At 47.1% G+C, this 18,981-nt stretch overlaps 1 protein-coding gene across 2 annotated transcripts; it reads right to left on the bottom strand.

Annotated features, from left to right (window-relative positions):
* Positions 1-751: 751 nt before the first annotated feature.
* On the bottom strand, positions 752-17,155 carry TSPAN16 (tetraspanin 16). Of its 2 annotated transcripts, XM_065932787.1 has the most exons (7): positions 17,087-17,155; positions 14,149-14,346; positions 10,243-10,317; positions 8,438-8,545; positions 4,221-4,373; positions 3,303-3,386; positions 752-799 (listed from the first exon to the last, which is right to left on the bottom strand). In XM_065932787.1, exons 1-7 carry the CDS (start codon positions 17,153-17,155, stop codon positions 752-754), a joined length of 735 nt encoding a protein of 244 aa, XP_065788859.1. The 2 variants fall into 2 exon arrangements, with proteins under 2 accessions (XP_065788859.1, XP_065788870.1); XM_065932798.1 differs by lacking the exon at positions 10,243-10,317.
* Between the last annotated feature and the right edge of the window lie 1,826 nt (positions 17,156-18,981).

The raw sequence follows: 18,981 nt of genomic DNA, 5'->3' as shown, positions 1-18,981 counted from the left end.
AAAAAATATAAATACATGTAAAAATAAATAAATAAGCTACAAACTTAAAAAGTAGAATAGAATACTTTGTCGGGGACTTCCCTGGTGGTCCAGTGGCTAAGACGCTGTGCTCTCAATGCAGGAGAGCTGGGTTTGATCCCTGGTCAGGGAACTAGACCTCACATGCGTCGACTAAAGATCCTGAATGCTGCAACAAAGATTGGAGATCTCATGTGCCACAACCAAGATCCCGCACAGCCAAATAAACAAATAAATATTTTTTAAAAATCAAGGGGAAAAAAAGGTTAATGAAACAAACACTGTTGAACTCTTGGTGATGGTTGAAACTGGATGAGGGTCTAGAGGATTCTTTTTCATGAGAAGTTTAGATTTTTCTCACAAAGTAATTTTTTTTTTTACCTTCTTTTTTGGCCACATCATGTGATTTGCATGAACCCATGCCCCCTGAAGTGGACGTGCAAGGGTCCTAACCACTAGACGGCCAGGGTTCCTCACAAAGCAATTCACAAAACAGGGCAGTGTCAATGGCAGGAAGGCATGTCATCCCATCCAGGTACTTAGAATTACAACTGCTGTCAGCTGGGATGAAACATAAAATGAAGGAGAAAGGAGTCAAGATGACGAGGATTTCCCGAATCTTTTATTATCGATCTCCTTTCCAGACGCAGGGGGTGCCACAGAGAAACAGATTGAGACCACATCTCCTTCCAGCAGCCAGTGGGGCTCAGCGGTCCTGTTCTCCCCAGGTCTGTCAGCCCAGCTTGATGAACAGCAGCAAGGTGGCAAGAGTTCCTGGCAGCTGAAATGGGGGAAGAAAGAAACACTGAACCGACGTGAGGCGTCTCTGGAACCCACATCAAATTTAACACACGGAGATACATCGTGAATTAGAAAGGTCAGGGCAGGGTGTGACAGACAGCAGGGGGACTCTCAGGGCCAAGGTGGAGGTAATTCGGACTGTTAACACAATAAATTTCATCAGAAGGTAGAAGGAGAAGGCATTTTGAGATGCACGTCAGTCACTCTCCCTTTGTTTCCCCCAGATCTCATCTCCACCCTCTTTTGTTCACCCCCTGGATCCTGAAAATGACATTTCCCAGAATCCCCGGCTCCCGAGGGTTGCACGACTCACACGCGTGCGCATACACACACACACACACACACACACACACACACACCTGCTCCCTAAATTCCTGTTAAGTTTGGCCAATAGGAAGTACCAATAGGAGATGGGTGGACAGAAAGGTTGGAGTATTCTTTGCCCCACCTCCGCCCTCTTCTGCCCACCCTGGGCTCTGCAAGATCACAGTTGTGGGCAGATGGCTCCTTCTTTCTCCTTTTCCTTGACTCTTGCTCTCCCTACCCCTTCAGGCATAGGAGCAGTAAAAGCTTCCTATGTGGCTAGCCCTCATTCTCCTTAACCCTGCTGAAACTTCCACAAGAGGCCCCTGAAAACTTTTTTTTAAGTTTTTTTTTAATGTGGACCACTTTTTTTAAGTGTTTGCTGAATTTGTCACAATATTACTTCTGTTTTATGTTTTGGTTTTTTCGCCACAAGGCATGTGGGAGCTTAGCTCCCTGACTCTAAAAATGTCCTTAAAGGGCTCTCTAGGACTTCCCTGGTGGTCCAGTGGCTAAGAATACGCCCGCCAATGCAGTGGACATGGGTTCATTCCCTGGTCTGGGAAGATCCCGCATGCTGTAGAGCAACTAAGCCTATGCGTCAAAACTACTGAGTCCTTGCTCTGGAGCCTGAAAGCTGCAACTACTGAAGCCTGTGTGCCTAGAGCCCATGCTCGGCAACAAGAGAAGCCCCTGGAGCTAGAAGCCCGTGCACTGCAAGGAAGAGTAGCCCCTGCTCACTGTAACTAGAGGTCTATGCACAGCAACAAAGACCCAGCACAACCAAACACAAACAAATAAAATTAAGGGAAAAGTCATATATATATATATATATATATATTTTTTTTTTTTTTATATATATATTTTAAATGACTGTGGGGGCTGAATTCTGTTTCCTGCTAGGATCTTGACTGCTTTGACTTTCCTGGGGAGGATGGTGTGATGTAGTTTGCAAACAAATATTCAATATAAATGTGTACAACGAAAAAAAATCCATTTTAAAATACGAATCAGACAGATGACACTCATCCATATCTTGGCTGGCGGTAATCTGCAGAAAAACAGTTTCATGTGAAGCTTCCCAGGTGGCTCAGTGGGTAAAGAATCTGCCTGCCAATCCAGGAGACGCAAGAGATACAGGTTCGATTCCTGGGTCAGGAAGATCTCCTGGAGAAAGAAATGGCAACCCACTTCAGTATTCTTGCCGGGAGAATCCCATGGGCAGAGGAGCCTGGTAAGCTGCAGTCCATGGGGTCGCAAAGAGTCTGAAAGGACTGAAGGGATAAAGCAGAGGCATAAAATATGGGGAAAATGTGAGAAAAACTTCCAGGGCTCAAGGGGATGGACATTTTTTCTAATTAACAGCTTTATTGAGATGTAATTCATTTATCATACAATTCACCTTTCTAAAGTGTATAGTTAAGTGGCTTGATTCCTTTACATTTAATGTAATTGCCAAGAAAGTAGGATTTCTATCAGCCACTTTGCTGTATTTTCCATTTGCCTTTTTTGTTGCTCTTCTTTTATTCATTCATCACAGCCTTCTGTTCTGTTGGATGTTTTCTTTTTAAATATTTATTTGTTTAGCTATGTCGGGTCTTAGTTGCAGAATGCAGGCTCTTCACCGCAGCATTCAGGCTTCTCTAATTGTGATGACTGGGCTTCGCTGCCCCAAGGCATGTGAGACCCTAGTTCCCCAACCAGGAATCAAACTCACCTCCCCTGCAATGGAAGGCAGATTCTTAACCACTGGACCACCAGTGAAGTCCTCATCTGCTGGATATTTTCTAGTGCACCATTTTAATTCCCTTCTTGTTTTTATTATATTTTAAAATTATTTTCTTAGTTGTTGCCCTGGGGAGTACAATGGACATCTTAACTATTCATAATCTAGTTTGGATTAATACTCAATCAGTACCATACGAAAACTTCACTCCTATATAGTTGTGTTCTCTCCAACATTCTTTGTGTTATTCTTGTCATGTAAATTACATCTTCACATAAGCACAGTTTTATGACTATTGCTTTATGCAGTTGTCTTATAAATGAGGTAGGAGAATAGCTTTAACAATCATTTTTGTCTTTTGTCACTGCTGTGTCTCAATGTCCCAAACAGTGCTTGGCACACAGTAGGTGCTCATTAAAAGACTATGGTGTGTCCCAGAGGTGCTGGAACTTACCTGCATCAGTGCTGCCCCCAGACAGCCCCCACTCAGATTGGTGCTCTGAGTCTTGGTTATTTTCAGGAGCTTAGGGAAACAGCCCTGGGGAAACAAACATCAAAGTAGGAGGGATCTGGTTAGCGACTAATGGATTCCAAAGTGAAGTGAAAGTCACTCAGTGGTGTCTGACTCTTTGCAACCTCATGGACTGTACAGTCCATGGACTTCTCCAGGCCAGAATACTGGAGTGGGTAGCCTTTCCCTTTTCCAGGGGATCTTCCCAACCCAGGGATAGAACCCAGGTCTCCCGCATTGCAGGCAGATTCTTTACCAGCTGAGCTACCAGAGAAGCCCTGGTGGATTCCAAGGCCCCATCAATCCCTACAGGTCAGATTTTTTTCACAAAGTAATTTATTTATTTTTTTACTTTTTTTTTCTTTTTTTGCCTCACCCACTGCATGTGGGATCTTAGTCCCCTGACCAAGGAGGGAACCCGTGCCCCCTGCAATGGAAGTGCAGAGTCTTAACCACTATACTGCCAGGAAAGTTCACCCAACACAATTTTTATAGAAGTCAGTGGGAGGAATTTCCTGGCGGTTGGTTCGGATAGTTAGGACTCTGCTTTCACTGCTGAGGGTTCAATCCCTGGTCAGGGAAGTAAGATCCAGCTAGCCCCTCGGTGTAGCCAAAATAAAAATCTCTGGCCCTCAGGGTCTACCTAGGTGATGCCTGTGTTTCGTGGGTGCTCAGTCGATTAGTCGTGTCCAACTTGCAATCCCATGTACTGTAGCCCGTCAGGCTCCTCTGTCCATGGGATTTTCCAGGCGAGAATACTGGAGTGGGTTGCCATTTCCTCCTCCAGGGGATCTTCCTGAACTCAGGGATTGAACCTGGGTCTCCTGCATTGCAGGCAGATTCTTCAAAATCTCGAGTTACCTCCTGGTGGATGACGTCTGCAGACACGTTGCGTCCATCGCAGTCCACGGTCCCCAGGGATTTACAGCAGCTCCGGGGGTAGGTGTGACCTGTCGCCCTTTCAAAGGAGGAGCCAGAAAAGTCTCTGTAGTTCTTCACTCCACAGCACTTGAGCTGCAGAGAGGAGAATAAACACTTGAAGACTCCCTTTCAAATATTGAAATAATATGAACAATAGAAATCACAGTCACCATGGCTACTGTTTAGAGCAGGCAGTAGCATTATTCCAGGGCCTGTGCAAACACCGCCCTTTCTCACCCATCATGGCTCAGGACCCTCTACGACTGTCACCTTACTTGATGTAAAAGCTGAACTCTTCACCATGGCCCATGGGGCCCTGCATGATCCTCCCCATCACCTTCTCTTCTCCCTGCTGGGTCCCTTGAACTCACCCAGCTGCACATCGGTCTTCTGTTTTTGTTTTTTTTTAATTGTTTATTTATTTATGGCTGTGTTGGGTCTTCGTTGCTGCACGCAGGCTTTTCTCTAGTTGCGACGAGTAGGGGTTACGCTTCATTGCGGTGCACGGGCTTCTCATCGCGGTGGTTTCTTCTGTTGCAGAGCAAAGGCTCTCGGCTCGAGGGCTTCAGGAGTTGCAGCTCACAGGCTCTAGAGCGAGGTCTCAGTAGTTGTGCACGGGCTTAGTTGCCCCTTGGCATGTGGAATCTTCCCAAATCAGGGATCGTACCCGTGTCCCTGCATTGGCAGGCAAATTCCTATCCACTGTGCCAGGGAAGTCCCTCCTTTCTTTTTCTTTTCTTTAATATTGAATGTTTCTTTTTATTGTTTGGCTTTTGCTAAGCAAAAGGGATTAGACAAGATGGTGGTGGTAGTGGTTTATGTGCCTCAGCCTTGTCTGACTTTACGGCCCCATAAACTGCCACCCACCAGCCTCCTCTGTCCATGGGGTTTCCCAGGCAAGAATACTGGAGGGGGTTCCTAGTTCCTTTTCCATTTCTCTCTGTTTCTTAAGCACACTTAGTAAGTGTCAGCCTCAGAGTCTTTAGATGGTTATTTTTGGAATGCTGTTTCCTCAACTACCTACATGACTTCCTCCCTCACTTCATTCAGGTCTCCAGCCCTGTATCAGTCAGGCCAGGCTAAGTGATGCTGCATAACAAACAGGTCTTCAATCTTAGCAGTTCATCTGTCACTCACATGACATGCTCTTCCTAACCTGGCAGGAGAACTCCACTTATCAAGGTCTCTCAGGGACTCAGGCTGGTGAAGCAGTCACTATCCAGGTGGTTCCACTATTGGGACAGAAGGAAAAGAAAAGTCTCGAGAGCCCTGCACTGACAATTAGATAATTTGGCCAGGAAGTGACTCATACTACTTTTCATTGGCCAGAACTCATCAACGATCCCCGACTAACTACAAAGGACTAGGACAGGCCATCTACTGTGTGCTAAAAATAGATGACAACTAGTATCTAAGAGTAAACAAATCCTCTCTCTTTACCTGCCTGTTTTCTTCATAACACAGCACTCCTGACATGTTTACTTAAGTGGTTTCTTGCCCGTCTCCCTTCCCAAGTGTCAGTAAACACAGAGCAAAGGATTTTTGTTTTGCACCCTAGACCCCTGAACAGTGCCCAGCACACAGTAAGTGTCCAACAAAGATTCCTGGAAGGACAGCCACCTAAATGTCCACAGACAGAGGAATGGATAAAGAAGATGTGCTACATATATACAATGGAACACTACTTAGCCATAAAAAGAATGAAATAATGCCGTTTGCAGAAATATGGATGGACCTAGAGATTATCATACTAAGCAAAGCAAGTCAGAGAAAGGCAAGTATCATATGACATTGCTTATATGTGAAACCTAAAGAAAAAACAATACAAATGAACTTACAAAACAGATAAATATAGATATAGAAAACAAACTTATGGTTATCAGAGGAGGGATAAGTTAGGAGTTTGGGGATTAGCAGATACACACTACTATATATAAAATAGATAAACACAAGGACCTACTGGATAGCACAGAGAACTGTATTCAATGTTTTGTAATAAACTATAATGGAAAAGAATATGAAAAAACTGTCTGTATAACTGAGTCACTTTGGTATATACCAGAAACAAACGCAAAATTGTGAATTAACTATACTTAAATTTTAAAAGATTAGTGGAAGGACTGTATGAATGAATGAGAGGTACTTTCCACCATCTCAAACTTCAGAAGCCAAAACAGGGATGCAGGCAAGTCCCCTACCCATCATGTGATGCCTCCAGAGCCTGAACTTGACCCCATACCAGTTCCTGGGCCCCAAACTCAGAAAACATTCCTACAAACAGGTGATGGCTTTTCCCTTTCACATCCTTCCTGGCCTCATAGACCCTTCTCAATTATCTGCCTCAAAAGCTTAAATGACACATGGAGGCCAGTCCTGCTCCTTAAACACCAAGACTAAAGAAATAAATCCTGGGGACTTCCCCGGTGGGCCAGTGATTAAGAATCTGCCTTCCGAGGCAGGGGACACAGGTTCGATCCCTGGTTGGGGAACTCTGATCCCACATAACATGGGGCAACTAAGCCACAGCACCTCAACTATTGGTCCTGTGCACCACAACCGGAGCGAAGTTTGCTCACCACAATGAAAGATCCCAGATACCGCAACGAAGACCCAATGTGGCCAAATAAATAAATACATATTTAAACAAAGAAATAAATCCTAACACCTCACATCCATGAGGATGGTTACTACCAAAAAGCAAAGACAAAAAATAATATGTCAGTGAGGATGTGGAGAAACTAGAACCCTTGTGCCTTCATTGCTGATGGGAATGTAAAATGGGCAGTTGCTGTGGACATCAGTATGAAAATTCCTCAAAAAAAAAAAATTAAATGTAGAATTATCAGATGATCCAGCAATTCCATTTCTGGACATACACCTAAAAGAATGGAAAACAGAGACTCGGAGAGACATTTGTACACCTGTAAACCCAAGTGTCCACTGGCAGTGTGTGTGCTGCTGAGCTGCTTCCGTCGCGTCCAACTCTTCACAACCCCATGGACTGTAGCCCGCCAGGCTCCTCTGTCCATAGGATTCTCCAGGCAAGGACACTGGAGTGGGTTGCCGTGCCCTCCTCCAGGGGATCTTCTTGACCTGGGGATCGAACTCTCGTCTCTTATCTCTCCTGCGTTAGCAGGTGGGTTCTTTACCACCAGTGCCACCTGGGAAGCTCCGGTCCATGGGCAGAGAAATGGATAAATAAAATGTAGTCCATCCACACAAAGGAATATTATTCAGCCTTAAAAAGGAAGGAAATTCTGACACCTGCTACACCATGGATGAACCTGGAGAATGCTTAGTGAAATTAGCCAGATACGAAAAGACAAGAACTGCATGATTCCACTTAGACAAGGTCCCTATGTGTGAGCATACTCAGTTGCTCAGTCATGTCCGACTCTTTGCGACACTATGGACTGTAGCCCGCCAAGCTCTCTCCAGGCAAGAATACTGGAGTGGGTGGTCATTTCCTTCTCCAGGGGATCTTCCTGACCCAGGGATAGAACCTTCATCTCCTGCATTGCAGGCAGATTCTCTACCAAGCCCATATGAGGTCCCTAGACTCTTGAGAGTCCCTTGGACTGCAAGGAGATCCAACCAGTCCATCCTAAAGGAAATCAGTCCTGAATGTTCACTAGAAGGACTGATGTTGAAGCTGAAACTCCAACACTTTGGCCACCTGATAAGAAGAACTGACTCATTTGAAAAGACCCTGATGCAGGGAAAGATTGAAGGCGGGAGGAGAAGAGGACAAGAGAGGATGAGATTGTTGGATGGCATCACTGACTCAATGGACATGAGTTTGTGTGTACTCTGGGAGTTGGTGATGGACAGGGAGGCCTGACATGCTGCAGTCTGTGAGGTCACAAAGAGTCGGACACGACTGAGGGACTGAACTGAACTGAACTGAACTAAAAGGAGTCATATTCCTAGAGCATTGTAGAATGGAGGATGGTGGCTGCCCAGGGCTGAGGTGGGGAGAAGGAGCCTTTGTGGTTAAAGGGGACAGTTTCAGTTTTGGAGAGGCAGGCTGGCAATGGTTGCTCAACCTTGTGAATGTGCTTAATGCCACCGAACTGAGCACTTAAAAATGGCTAAGACGGTAAATTTATGTTATGCGTCTTTCATTCCATAAAAAAAAAAAAAAATGTGAATCTCACCTCCTCCATGACCAAATTCCATCGCATGGAGTAGTCATCTGGCTCCTGGTAACCTCTGTAATTCTTCCTCAGGGTCACGAAGTTGTGCTCCAAGGCCACTTCTCGAACCTCAGCGATGAAACGGGGAGCGGTGAGCACAGAAAACAGCAAGGTGCCCATTTGGTGAGGTTTCTTGGGGGCTCAGGGTGGGGGCGGGGAAGGGGACTTCCGGTCCGCTTCCTTCCTGGCCCCTCCACCAGGGTCTGCGCTGGAGGAGGAAGAGCTCAGGCTACCGTCGGGCCTGCCCCCACCCCCAGAGGGACACAAGCAGGAGCGTGGGTGTGGAGCCCAGCGCATCTGGCTGCTTTCATCCTCGCAAACTGCTTTGAATCATTTGCTCTTTTGAATCGCCCACTCGCCCGCTACGCCCCCGACTGGGTTGCAATTCGATTAAGGACTTGAAAATCATCTTTAGCAACTGAATCTCTCTCTGCACAAAAGGCGCGACTTTAATTTTCTGTGTGTGTGTGTGTTTGAATAGAGGTTTAAATTTAAAACCTTTTTTTTTCCCCCCAAAGAGGTAAAATAATCGCATGGTTCAAAATTCACAAAGCCCAGACGGTAAATCATGAAAAGTCTCCCTCCCACTTTTTTCTTCCAGCCGACAAGTTTCTCCCACTCCATCACAGGGTTACAGTTTCCTGTGTCCCCAAAGAGATATACTATGCGTGTCAAAGCAAAGAATACTCTCCTTATTGTTCCCCTTGCTTCATACTATTCTCACGGTTCGGCATCCGGCTACTCTCATTATTCGGCGTCTGGATGTTTTCAACAAGATCATTAGCGGCTCTTGGTAGCCTGCTCAAATCCCGGTGGCTTCGCTAATTTCTGTGTCCGGGAGCCCGACTTCCGGCTGCCAGCGAATGAGGGTCTTTAAGTGCCCTCTCAGTACGCATGCGCCCTGGGAGCAGCCCTTAAACAATGCCTGATGATTAGGTGGCGGATCAATACTGCAGCTCCCTCTCCCCTTGGGTTGGGGAAATAGTTCCGTGCTCTTTGCGTCCCAACCAGGACTGATCCCGGTTGTACAGTGTAAGCTTTTAGCGGCTACATTCCCTTCCCCGCCTCACTGCTCATGCCCCCTACTGGTGCTTCTTGGGATCATCACTCAAACCAGGAGCTTTCAAATCCTTGTCTCAGGGTGGGCCTCGCCCAGAGGTAAACAAGAACAGAACTACATTCTGGAGAATGTACCGTCTCCTGTACATACAGCCTCCTTCTTCCTTCTTTCCAGCTGCATCAGGCTCCCTTGTCTGGATTATTATAAATTATAATCCCCCTTCCCCCAAACTGATGCTCCACTAGGATGGAAGCGATCTTTTGTACATCCTGGTATATGTATGTCAGGCTGCCCACAAACAAGCATATCCTTGGATAATTCCTAGAGACCAGATGGTTGGGTCAAAGCATACGTGCTTTGCCATTTTGATGGATATTGCTAAATAACCCTCTATTTTGAACTCATTTCAAAACCGCAACAATTTTCACAGCTTTTCCCATTACCATCCCCCGCAAGGCTCACCGCAAATGCAGGAGAGAGGTCAGATTAACCCAGCAGGTTTTTTGAGGAGAGCCTTGGCGGAGAGGGCTGAGGTTTTTAGCTTTTTCTCCCCATCTCTAGAAACGCAGTGTCCCACCACCACCAGATCTTGAAGGGCGTGGGTGCCTGGCGGGGGTGGGGGTGGGGTCCGCGGAGGGGAGGGGGCGGGGCTCTGCTGATTCCATCTATTTCTAATGTGGAGTGGGAGAAGCCGCCATGTACTTACAATCTGAAAGAAGGCAAAGACCACCGTGGCAGCCGTGATTTCCACAATAAGAATGATGACCGTGACCAAGAAACACTGGAAGACACAGCGAGGAGGGGCGTGGGGGCTGGGAGCTTGCTGGAAGTCCTTCCACCCCCACCCGCAGGCCACCCTGTAGCCTCTCCAGTTTGAAAGACCTCACGCCTGGTGTTGGGTGGTGGTGGGGTGGGAGGTGGGATGGGTGGTGGGGGTAGCAGGGTAGTGGGGTTGACGGGAGGGATTTTATTTTTTCCTTGTGTCATTTTCCTGGATGTTGTCCAGGATGCTGGCAGTGGGGTGTTCTTAAGAGCTAATAGCTAGAACCCCATTTCATGTCCAGAACTTTCTGGGAGTCCCAGAGGCCTAAGAGGGGACTTCTGACTGTGTGTGTGCAGACAGCAGGGCCTGAGTACACGCTAAGTCACTTCAGTTGTGTCCAACTCTGCAACCCCATGGACTATATACCCCGCCAGGCTCCTCTGAGCCTGGGATTCTCCAGGCGAGAATACTGCAGTGGGTTGCCATGCCCTCCCCCAGGGAACCGAACCTGAGTCTCCTGCATTTCCTGCATTGGCAGTGTGGTTCCTTAGCACTAGCACCCATCTAGGAAGTCCAGATAGCAGAGAGGGATAGAAAAGCAGGAGGGACAGTGGGGACATAGAACAGAGGCACGAGGGAATTCCCCAGAGGTCCAGTGGTTAAAACTCCATGCTTTCACTGCCGACCAGATTCAATCCCTGGTCAGGGCACTAAAATTCCACAACTTATGCTTTGTGGCCAAAAAGAAAAAGTTGCCGAGAGAAGAAGCAGGGCCAATAAATCTCAGATATGTAAATTGGGGGGAGGGGTGATAAGACTGAAGGGGAGATGCCAGATGACAGGTGGATGAGTGCCAGGGAGAAAATATCAACATATGCTGCCTCGTGTTTCCGATGAAATTCACATGCCTGGTGGGAAACAGTGGGAAATACTGTGAGGGGAAGGGATGTCCAAGAAAGGTCAGATCCTGGTCTCCTTTCATCTGTTTTTACCTATGCCTGTTATTATTATCAGTCCCTTGGACAGCAGGAGATCAAACCAGTCAATCCTAAAGGAAATCAACCCTGAATACTCATTGGAAGAACTGGTGCTGAAGCTGAAGCTCCAACACTTTGGCCACCTGATTCACAGAGACGACTCATTGGAAAAGATTCTGATGCTGGGAAAGATTGAGGGCAAGAGGAGAAGGGGGTGAGAGAGGATGAGATGGTTGCATGGCATGACCGACTCAATGGACATGAGTTTGAGCAAACTCTGGGAGATGGTGAAGGACAGGGAAGCCTGGGTGCTGTGGTCCATGGAGTCGTAAAGAGTCAGATATAACTGAACAACACCAATAATATTTCCCAACCTCTGGGTGACTGAGGCATCCAGAAGACATAGCCAGACATCGAAAAGTCCTACAGGTGACTTCTTCAGAATCTATCCTGAATCTACCCACTCCTAATGCCGGCCAGGGCCCCCTGGGTCTAGCCCCGACTGTCTCCCATCAGGACAAACAATCCTTCCACTCTGGTCCTCCCCGCATGGTGTTCCCTCCACAGCCACCAGAGGGCGCATCTGTCAGCGCACAGCTGTGCTCAGATTCCTCTGTGGCTCCCAATGACACCAGAAGGACTGTACTTTTGTGGATGAGGTCTCAGAGACTTGGATGGACCAGAGGCGGAGGGTAAAGTCGATTGAACTTGCCAGTGGGTTGGACTGTGGTATGAGAGAAAAGACTGTTTGATCCCTCCAAGTTAAACTATGGATAAAATAGTGCCCACAGGACTCTGGAGATCCAGTGATTAAAACACCCTGATTCCACTGCAGGGGGAGAAGCTTCCATAACCATGTGCTGGGCTTTAAGGTTAAAAAAGCAAAAAGTGCCCCCCCCTGCTACTGATCCTGTATGCATCCTAGACAGCATATTAAAAAGCAGAGACATCACTTTGCAGACAAAGGTCTGCATAGTCAAAGCTATGGTTTTTCCAGTAGTCATGTATAGATGTGAGAGTTGGACCATAAAGAAAGCTGAGCCCTGAAGAATTGATGCTTTTGAACTGTGATGCTGGAGAAGACTCTTGAGAGTCCCTTGGACTGCAAGGAGATCCAACCGGTCAATCCTTAAGGAAATGAACCCTGGATATTCATTGGAAGGACTGATGCTGAAGCTGAAGCTCCAATACTTTAGCCACCTGATGCAAAGAGCCAACTCATTGGAAAAGACCCTGATGCTGGGAAAGATTGAGAGCAGGAGAGAAAGGGGTGATAAGGATTAGATGGTTGGATGGCACCACCGACTTGATGGACACGAGTTCGAGCAAACTCCAGGAAATAGTGAAGGACAAGGAAGCCTGGGGTGCTGCTGTCCATAGGGTTGCCAAGAGTGGGACACAGCTAAGAGACAACAACATCCTCTAGAAGAGAAAATGAAATATTGCAGACACAGGACTGGTTCAATAAATACTTGTTGAATGAAATAATCAAGAAAACTAGAGATGATAGATATTCAGGGAGGTGGAGAGTGAGGGTGTATTCTTTAAGAATGGGGGTTGTTGACTCTCTGGGAGATGGCTAGAGCAAAGATCACTTTGAAACCTCTAAATCAAAACCACTGGAATTTTGCAGCAACACAGTAGGGGAAGATGCTGGAGGCAGGGACTTACCTGGTGGTCCAGTGGTGAAGAATCTGCCTTCAATGCAAGGGATGCCAGTTTGATCCCTTGTCTGAGCACTAAGATCCTACAGGCTGCAGAGCAACTAAGACGCTCCATCTAGAGAAGCCCTTGGGCCACAAGGAAAGATCCCACCTACCCCAACTAAGACCAGACAGAGCAAAAAAAAGAAAAATAGAGAGAGTACTTCTTTAAAAACAAAGCAAAAAAGAGACAGATTCAACTTAAAATGGGACGATCAGTTCAGACAAGATTATAAGGGAAGTGGGAATGGGGACTCTGGGAGCTGGATGCTGGGGAGACATTTGGCCAAGGCTACATGTGAGAATGAGTAAGACATGTAAAATCTGTGACGTGATCTGATGATCGTGCTCAAAATATTCTCACTCCACGCATCTGACCGTGTACTTGTTCCGCGTGGCAATTACTATAGTGTTGTATTCATGGGGGACAGATACATGGGCCAAGGGAACAGAGCAGTGTGCACAGAACAGACCAGAGCATAAGGGAAACTAGCAAAGACAGAGGGGGACTGGATGGGCCAGGCGGTAAGTGCAATAGTATGTCACACAACTAGGAAAAAAAAAAGAAATCAGATCTTTACCTCACACCACACACACACAATCAAACTCCCAAAGACTAAAGAGCTAAGAGTGAGAAAGTAAGACATAAAATAACGGGAAGAAAACCTAGGAGGGTATAATTTATGCAGTTGGGTGGGGGAGGGGCTCGAAATGAGACCCATCATACAGAAAAAGATGGGACTCCCGTGGTGGTGCAGTGGATAGGAACCTGCCTGCCAGTGCATGGGACACGGGTTCAATCCCTGGTCCGGGAAGATTCCACATGCCTCGGAGCAACTAAGCACATGTGCTTCAACTACCTAGGCGACACACTGCAACTTCTGAAGACTAGAGCCTGTCCTCCATTCACAAGAGACCTGAATCCTGCAACAAAGCGTAGCCTCCTGCTTGCCACTAGAGAGACTGCACACAGCAATGGAGACGAAACATCACCATAAATAAATAACTTTTTAAAGTTATTTAAAAAAAAAGATGCTTGCATCTGGTGTTCTTAAAAAGACACCATAAACACTATAAAATAGGAAACATCAAAGGAATTTAGAACACCTGCAAGGAAGGATTCAGACATGACGGAGGAGTTGTGGGGTCTGTGTGCAGATCCAACTTACAGACAAGAGGGTGCTTCTGCTTTCCTTGGCTGCTCCTTGCCGCCTGGCGAAGCCAAGCAACACCGTGACGCTGCCCATCACCAGGCACAGGTAGCCAACATGGAACAGGTATGCGGACGACAGCCCAAGGACCTTGGTCAGGACAACCCCTCTGAAATTCACATAGATGCTCAGACCAATGAGGATCATGCCAGAGAGCTTTAGAACAGAAAACAGGGGAAAGCAATCTGTTAGTTGTATACAAATCAAACTCCTGGAGGAGGCAACAAAGGCCAATAAAATCAGCAAAAACATTTCAAAACTCACAATGCCCAGAGTTGGTGAGGATGTAGAGAAACTTTCCATACACTGCTACCAGGCAACAGCCTTTTTTTGAGGGAAGGGGCAGGAGGATATTTTGTAATTGGTGTTTAAAACCTTCAAGGTTTTATGGTAAAACTTTTTACCCAGAAATTCCACTTCTAGACATTCAACCTGGGAAAAATAGTCACATAGGATGAGCCTCAGAACCAGGTAAAAATGTTGGAAATAACTGAAGCAACCAAAGATACAGATTGGGTAGGTAAATCATGGTATCGCCTTGCAATGGGATCCTAGACAGTTATTTTAAATGATGCTTGTGAGACAGAGGGTGGCACATTTTCTTTTGGAAACGTCCCCAATATTGTGAGCTTTGCAGGCCATACATTCTCAACTGAAACGACTCAGCCAGTGTATCGGATTGCAGTCATACACATGTGTGCATAGGTGCTCAGTCACTTCAGTTGTGTCTGACTTTTTGCGACCCCATGGACTGTAGCTGCCAGGCTCCTCTGTCCATGGGATTCTCCAGGCAAGAATACTGAAATGGGTTGCCATGCCCTCCTCCAGGGGATATTCCCAGCCCAGGGATCAAACCCATGTTTCATGCGGCTCCTGCATTGCAGGCGGATTCTTTACTGCTGAGCCACCAGGGAAGCCCAACCACACACAATTCATAAACAAATTTATTTTATTTACAAAGAAATGTTATCTGTTTACAACTTTGTATTTCACCGACTTCTGTTGTAGGAGAATGTTTATTGACACACAAATATGTTTTAAGGCCTATATTTTTAAAAAAAATAGATTGTCAGCAGTCCTAGTCCTTGGTATTTATCTAACAGAGTTGAAAACTTATGTTCACATAAAAACCTGCACATGGATGCTTCTAGCAGCTTTATCCATAGCTGCCAAAACTTGGAAGCCACCAAGATGGCCTTCAGCATATGAATGGATAAACAAACTATGGTACATTCAGACAATGGACTATTGGCACGAAAAAATCATGGGCTGTCAAGCCAGGAAAAGACAGAGAGGAAACTTACAGGCATATTGCTGAATGGAAGAAGCCAATCTGAAAAGGCTACATGGTTTATGATTCCAAGTATATAACATTCTGGAAAAGGCAAAACTATGGAGACAGAAGAAAGATCAGTAGTTGCCAGGGGCTAGGGGAGAGGGGGACGCAGGTGAAGCATAGAGGATTTTTAGGGCAGTGAGACTATTCATACGATGCTGACATGGTAGATACACTTGTGAAAAGCCATAGAATGTACACCAGGAATTCCCTGGCAGTTCAGTGGTTAGGACTCCATGCTTGCACTGCAGGGGGCACGGGTTCGATCCCTCATTGGGGACCTAAGATCCTGCAAGCCAGAAGGCATGGCCAAAAGAGAAAACAGTGTACAACGTACAAGGTCATAATGATATCAATGTCTTGCCTGCGGATTCAGTCGTGTCCGACTCTTTGCGACCCGGTAGACTGTAACCTGCCAGGCTCCTCTGTCCATGGAAATTTTCAGGCAAGAATACTGGAGTGGGTTGCCATTTCCTCCTCCAGGTGATCCCGACCTAGGGATAGAACTCTTGCATCTCCTGAATTGGTAGGCAGATTCTTTACCACTGTGCCACCTGGGAAGCCCCTGATATCAACATAGTTTCATTATAACAAATGGACCACCCTGATTTGGAATTGTTGACAGCAAAAGAGGCTGTGCATGAGTGGGGCAGGGCTTATATGGGAAGACTTGGCACCTTCTGTTCAATTTTGCTGTGAACCTAAAAGTTCTCTAAAAAGAAGTCTATTTAAAAGGAGGTAAAACTTACAATTTTTCAAAAGAAAAAAAAAAATGAAGATTGTAAAGCAGTCGCATACATTTGTGTTGCTGTTCTTAAAGGTACATAGAAAGGTTTGGGAGGATATAATAATTGAGCCATGTTCCCATGACAGGCATCAGCCACCTTTTAAATGCGTTATCTTATTGAATTCCCATCAAAATGAAACCACACAGGTGAAGAGAGTAGGAGTAATATTTAATTTCCTTCTCTTTTCTGGCAATCTTTCCTCATACAGTCTTACTATTGAAAACAATGACTGCTTCAGCAGTGCACATTTGAGGTTTCCTTTTTTTTTTTTTTAATTTGTTTGCCCTGGGTCTCAGTTGTGGCATGTGAGATCTAATTCCCGGACCAGGGATCAAACCTGTGCCCCCTGTATTGGGAACACAGAATCTTAACCACTGGACCATCAGGGAAGTCCCATGGGTTACTTTGTAGTAACAAAAACAAAATGGTTTGAAAAATGTAAAGGACCAATAGAAGAGCCATTCTCTCCTGCCTTTCCAAACAACTTTCATTTTCTGCAGGGTTTGCCTTAGAGCTGAGTTCTTCCACCATTGACCCCCAGGTCCCCCAGAGCACACAGTTCTGCTTGATTTAGCAGCTCTGGGTTGGTGGAGGCGACGCCTGTCCCCAGTGCATCGTGCTCCTCGTCTGTCTGCCCTACATCCCTCCTGGGTCCCTGCGGACCACAGGTCCGGATGCCAGCGAATTTGGATCAACTTATTTCTGTCTTTGAAGGAACCAGCCACGGAGGAAGGGCTGCAAAGCCCCGGGGTCCGGGTTGTGACATACTTACAGCAGTAACACCATTGAAGAAAGAAAACATTTTCTTCAAGGAATAATATGGAGTGTGCGTTTCAGCCATGTCAGCCAGACTGGGGTGCCCTGACCAGTTAAGTCAGCATCTTCCTAAACCTCTGGGCTCCTGTTTCCCAAGATGGTAGAGGTCTGGGGAGTGGGGTGGGGTTACCAAAGCTGGCTTGCCCTGCCCCTCTCTCTCCTGGCTGCCTGATCCTCGGCTGGGAAGGGGCCCCAACGGCCGCCCCTCTTCAGTCACAGCCTTTATCACATCACAATCAGATGCTGGAGCAAGGCTCCCAGCATCAGGGAAGCGAGTGCCCCAAACTGTACCCTGCTGGTTCTTCATCAGGAATGGAGAAGTCACTCTGCTACACCCCACCCCCAGATGCTACCCAGGAACTACCGGGATGATGCTCAGCACTGACCACTCATGTGGTTGACGTCCCTGCTGACTGGGGGCTCCGAGTGGATCGTGTGTGGGCTGTCCAACTCACGGCTGTGTTCCCAAAGCCTGATACACAGTGGCGCTCAAGAAACCACTGTGGAATGAATGAATGAAGAGGTTCCATGGAGCAGGAATCTAGCTACAAGCCATCAGGTTCCTCAGTCCCTTGCTTACACATTAGCTCACTGGGCTCAGACTTCTTACATGGCTCAGAGAGGCCAAGGTAACTGCCCAAGACCACACAGGAAGCAGGGCCAAGGCTGGGCTTTGAAGCTTCAAGAGTGACACAGAGGTAGGAACCTCGGTCCCCTTCCCACCTAAGAGCCTATACTTTCTGTATCTGAGGCCTCCTTGGCCAGAGCGGATGAAGATATCATCCTTAAGCCAATTGTCATTGATCAGTGGGTCTTTCTTGATGATGATGAAAGAAGCAGAGAGGGCATTTCAGGGCAAAAAATGTGCATGTAGGCACTGAAGGCCCCCAGGCCAACTCCTGCAGCCACTAACCTTCACTGTCTCCTGGCCCACACTCCGTCCGGGTCCAATCCTGGGGGCCCCTCTGTCCAGCCCCTGCGTTGGAGTGTGTCTGTGACCAGGTCCTGGAGGGCTCAGGGGTTTCACGATCTTCTGTGATCCCCAGGGCACAACTCAAAGGAAAAAAAAAAAAAAAACTTTCCATTTGAATTCATTTGATGAATGTTGTCAAACTGCCTTCTTCTAGAAACATATAGAACTAAGCCAGATGTTCGTAGAGGCGTGGCTATCTCCTCCCTGGACCACCGGTCACGTTCACAGCTAGGAGTATGTCCTTCCACATCTTTCTCTAAAAGGTCATTTTGGGGAAAAGAGCCTCAGCGCTAGAAGCTGGGGTCCTGAAAACGGGGGCGCAAATGTTTGGAGAACACCAGAGCAAAGCAGGACAGGAGAGGGGTGGAGTAAATGAGGGCGGGAAAATGAAGGATGGATAAGGGCGGGGAGGGTGGGAGGCAGGGTGGTGTGGCCTCAGGGGCGCAGTGGAGCGCCTGTCATCCAGGGAGGCTAGAACTGGGAAGCTAGATCAGATGCAGAGGCTGCAGGAAACTCTCCGGGGTGCCTCGCTCCCGCGGCAGCCCCGCCCCGGCTTCCCTACCAGGCAGAGGCCCAGATCCCGGCCTCTCGCACCCCCTGGTGGCCATCATCGGAAGCACCTGTGCCCCGACCCTGGCGCCTCCCAGCCAGACATATCCCAACGCGTCTCCATCTGCACCATCCGCCCCAACCCCTGAGCCTCTGCTCAGCCCTCCGGTGTGAGGGAATGGAGGGACAAGAACCACTCCCAAGTCCCTCCAACACACACCCATTGAATTAATGCGGAGAGACAGAATAATGCAGGCATCCGGCGATTGTAAATTCAAGACACGGATCAAAAAGAAAAAACAAAAAAGCATGCAGCAAACTAATGCAAT

The sequence above is a fragment of the Muntiacus reevesi genome, chromosome 1 (assembly GCF_963930625.1).
Source record: "Muntiacus reevesi chromosome 1, mMunRee1.1, whole genome shotgun sequence".
Lineage (NCBI taxonomy): Eukaryota > Metazoa > Chordata > Mammalia > Artiodactyla > Cervidae > Muntiacus > Muntiacus reevesi.
This window is presented reverse-complemented; position numbering and strand designations above follow the sequence as displayed.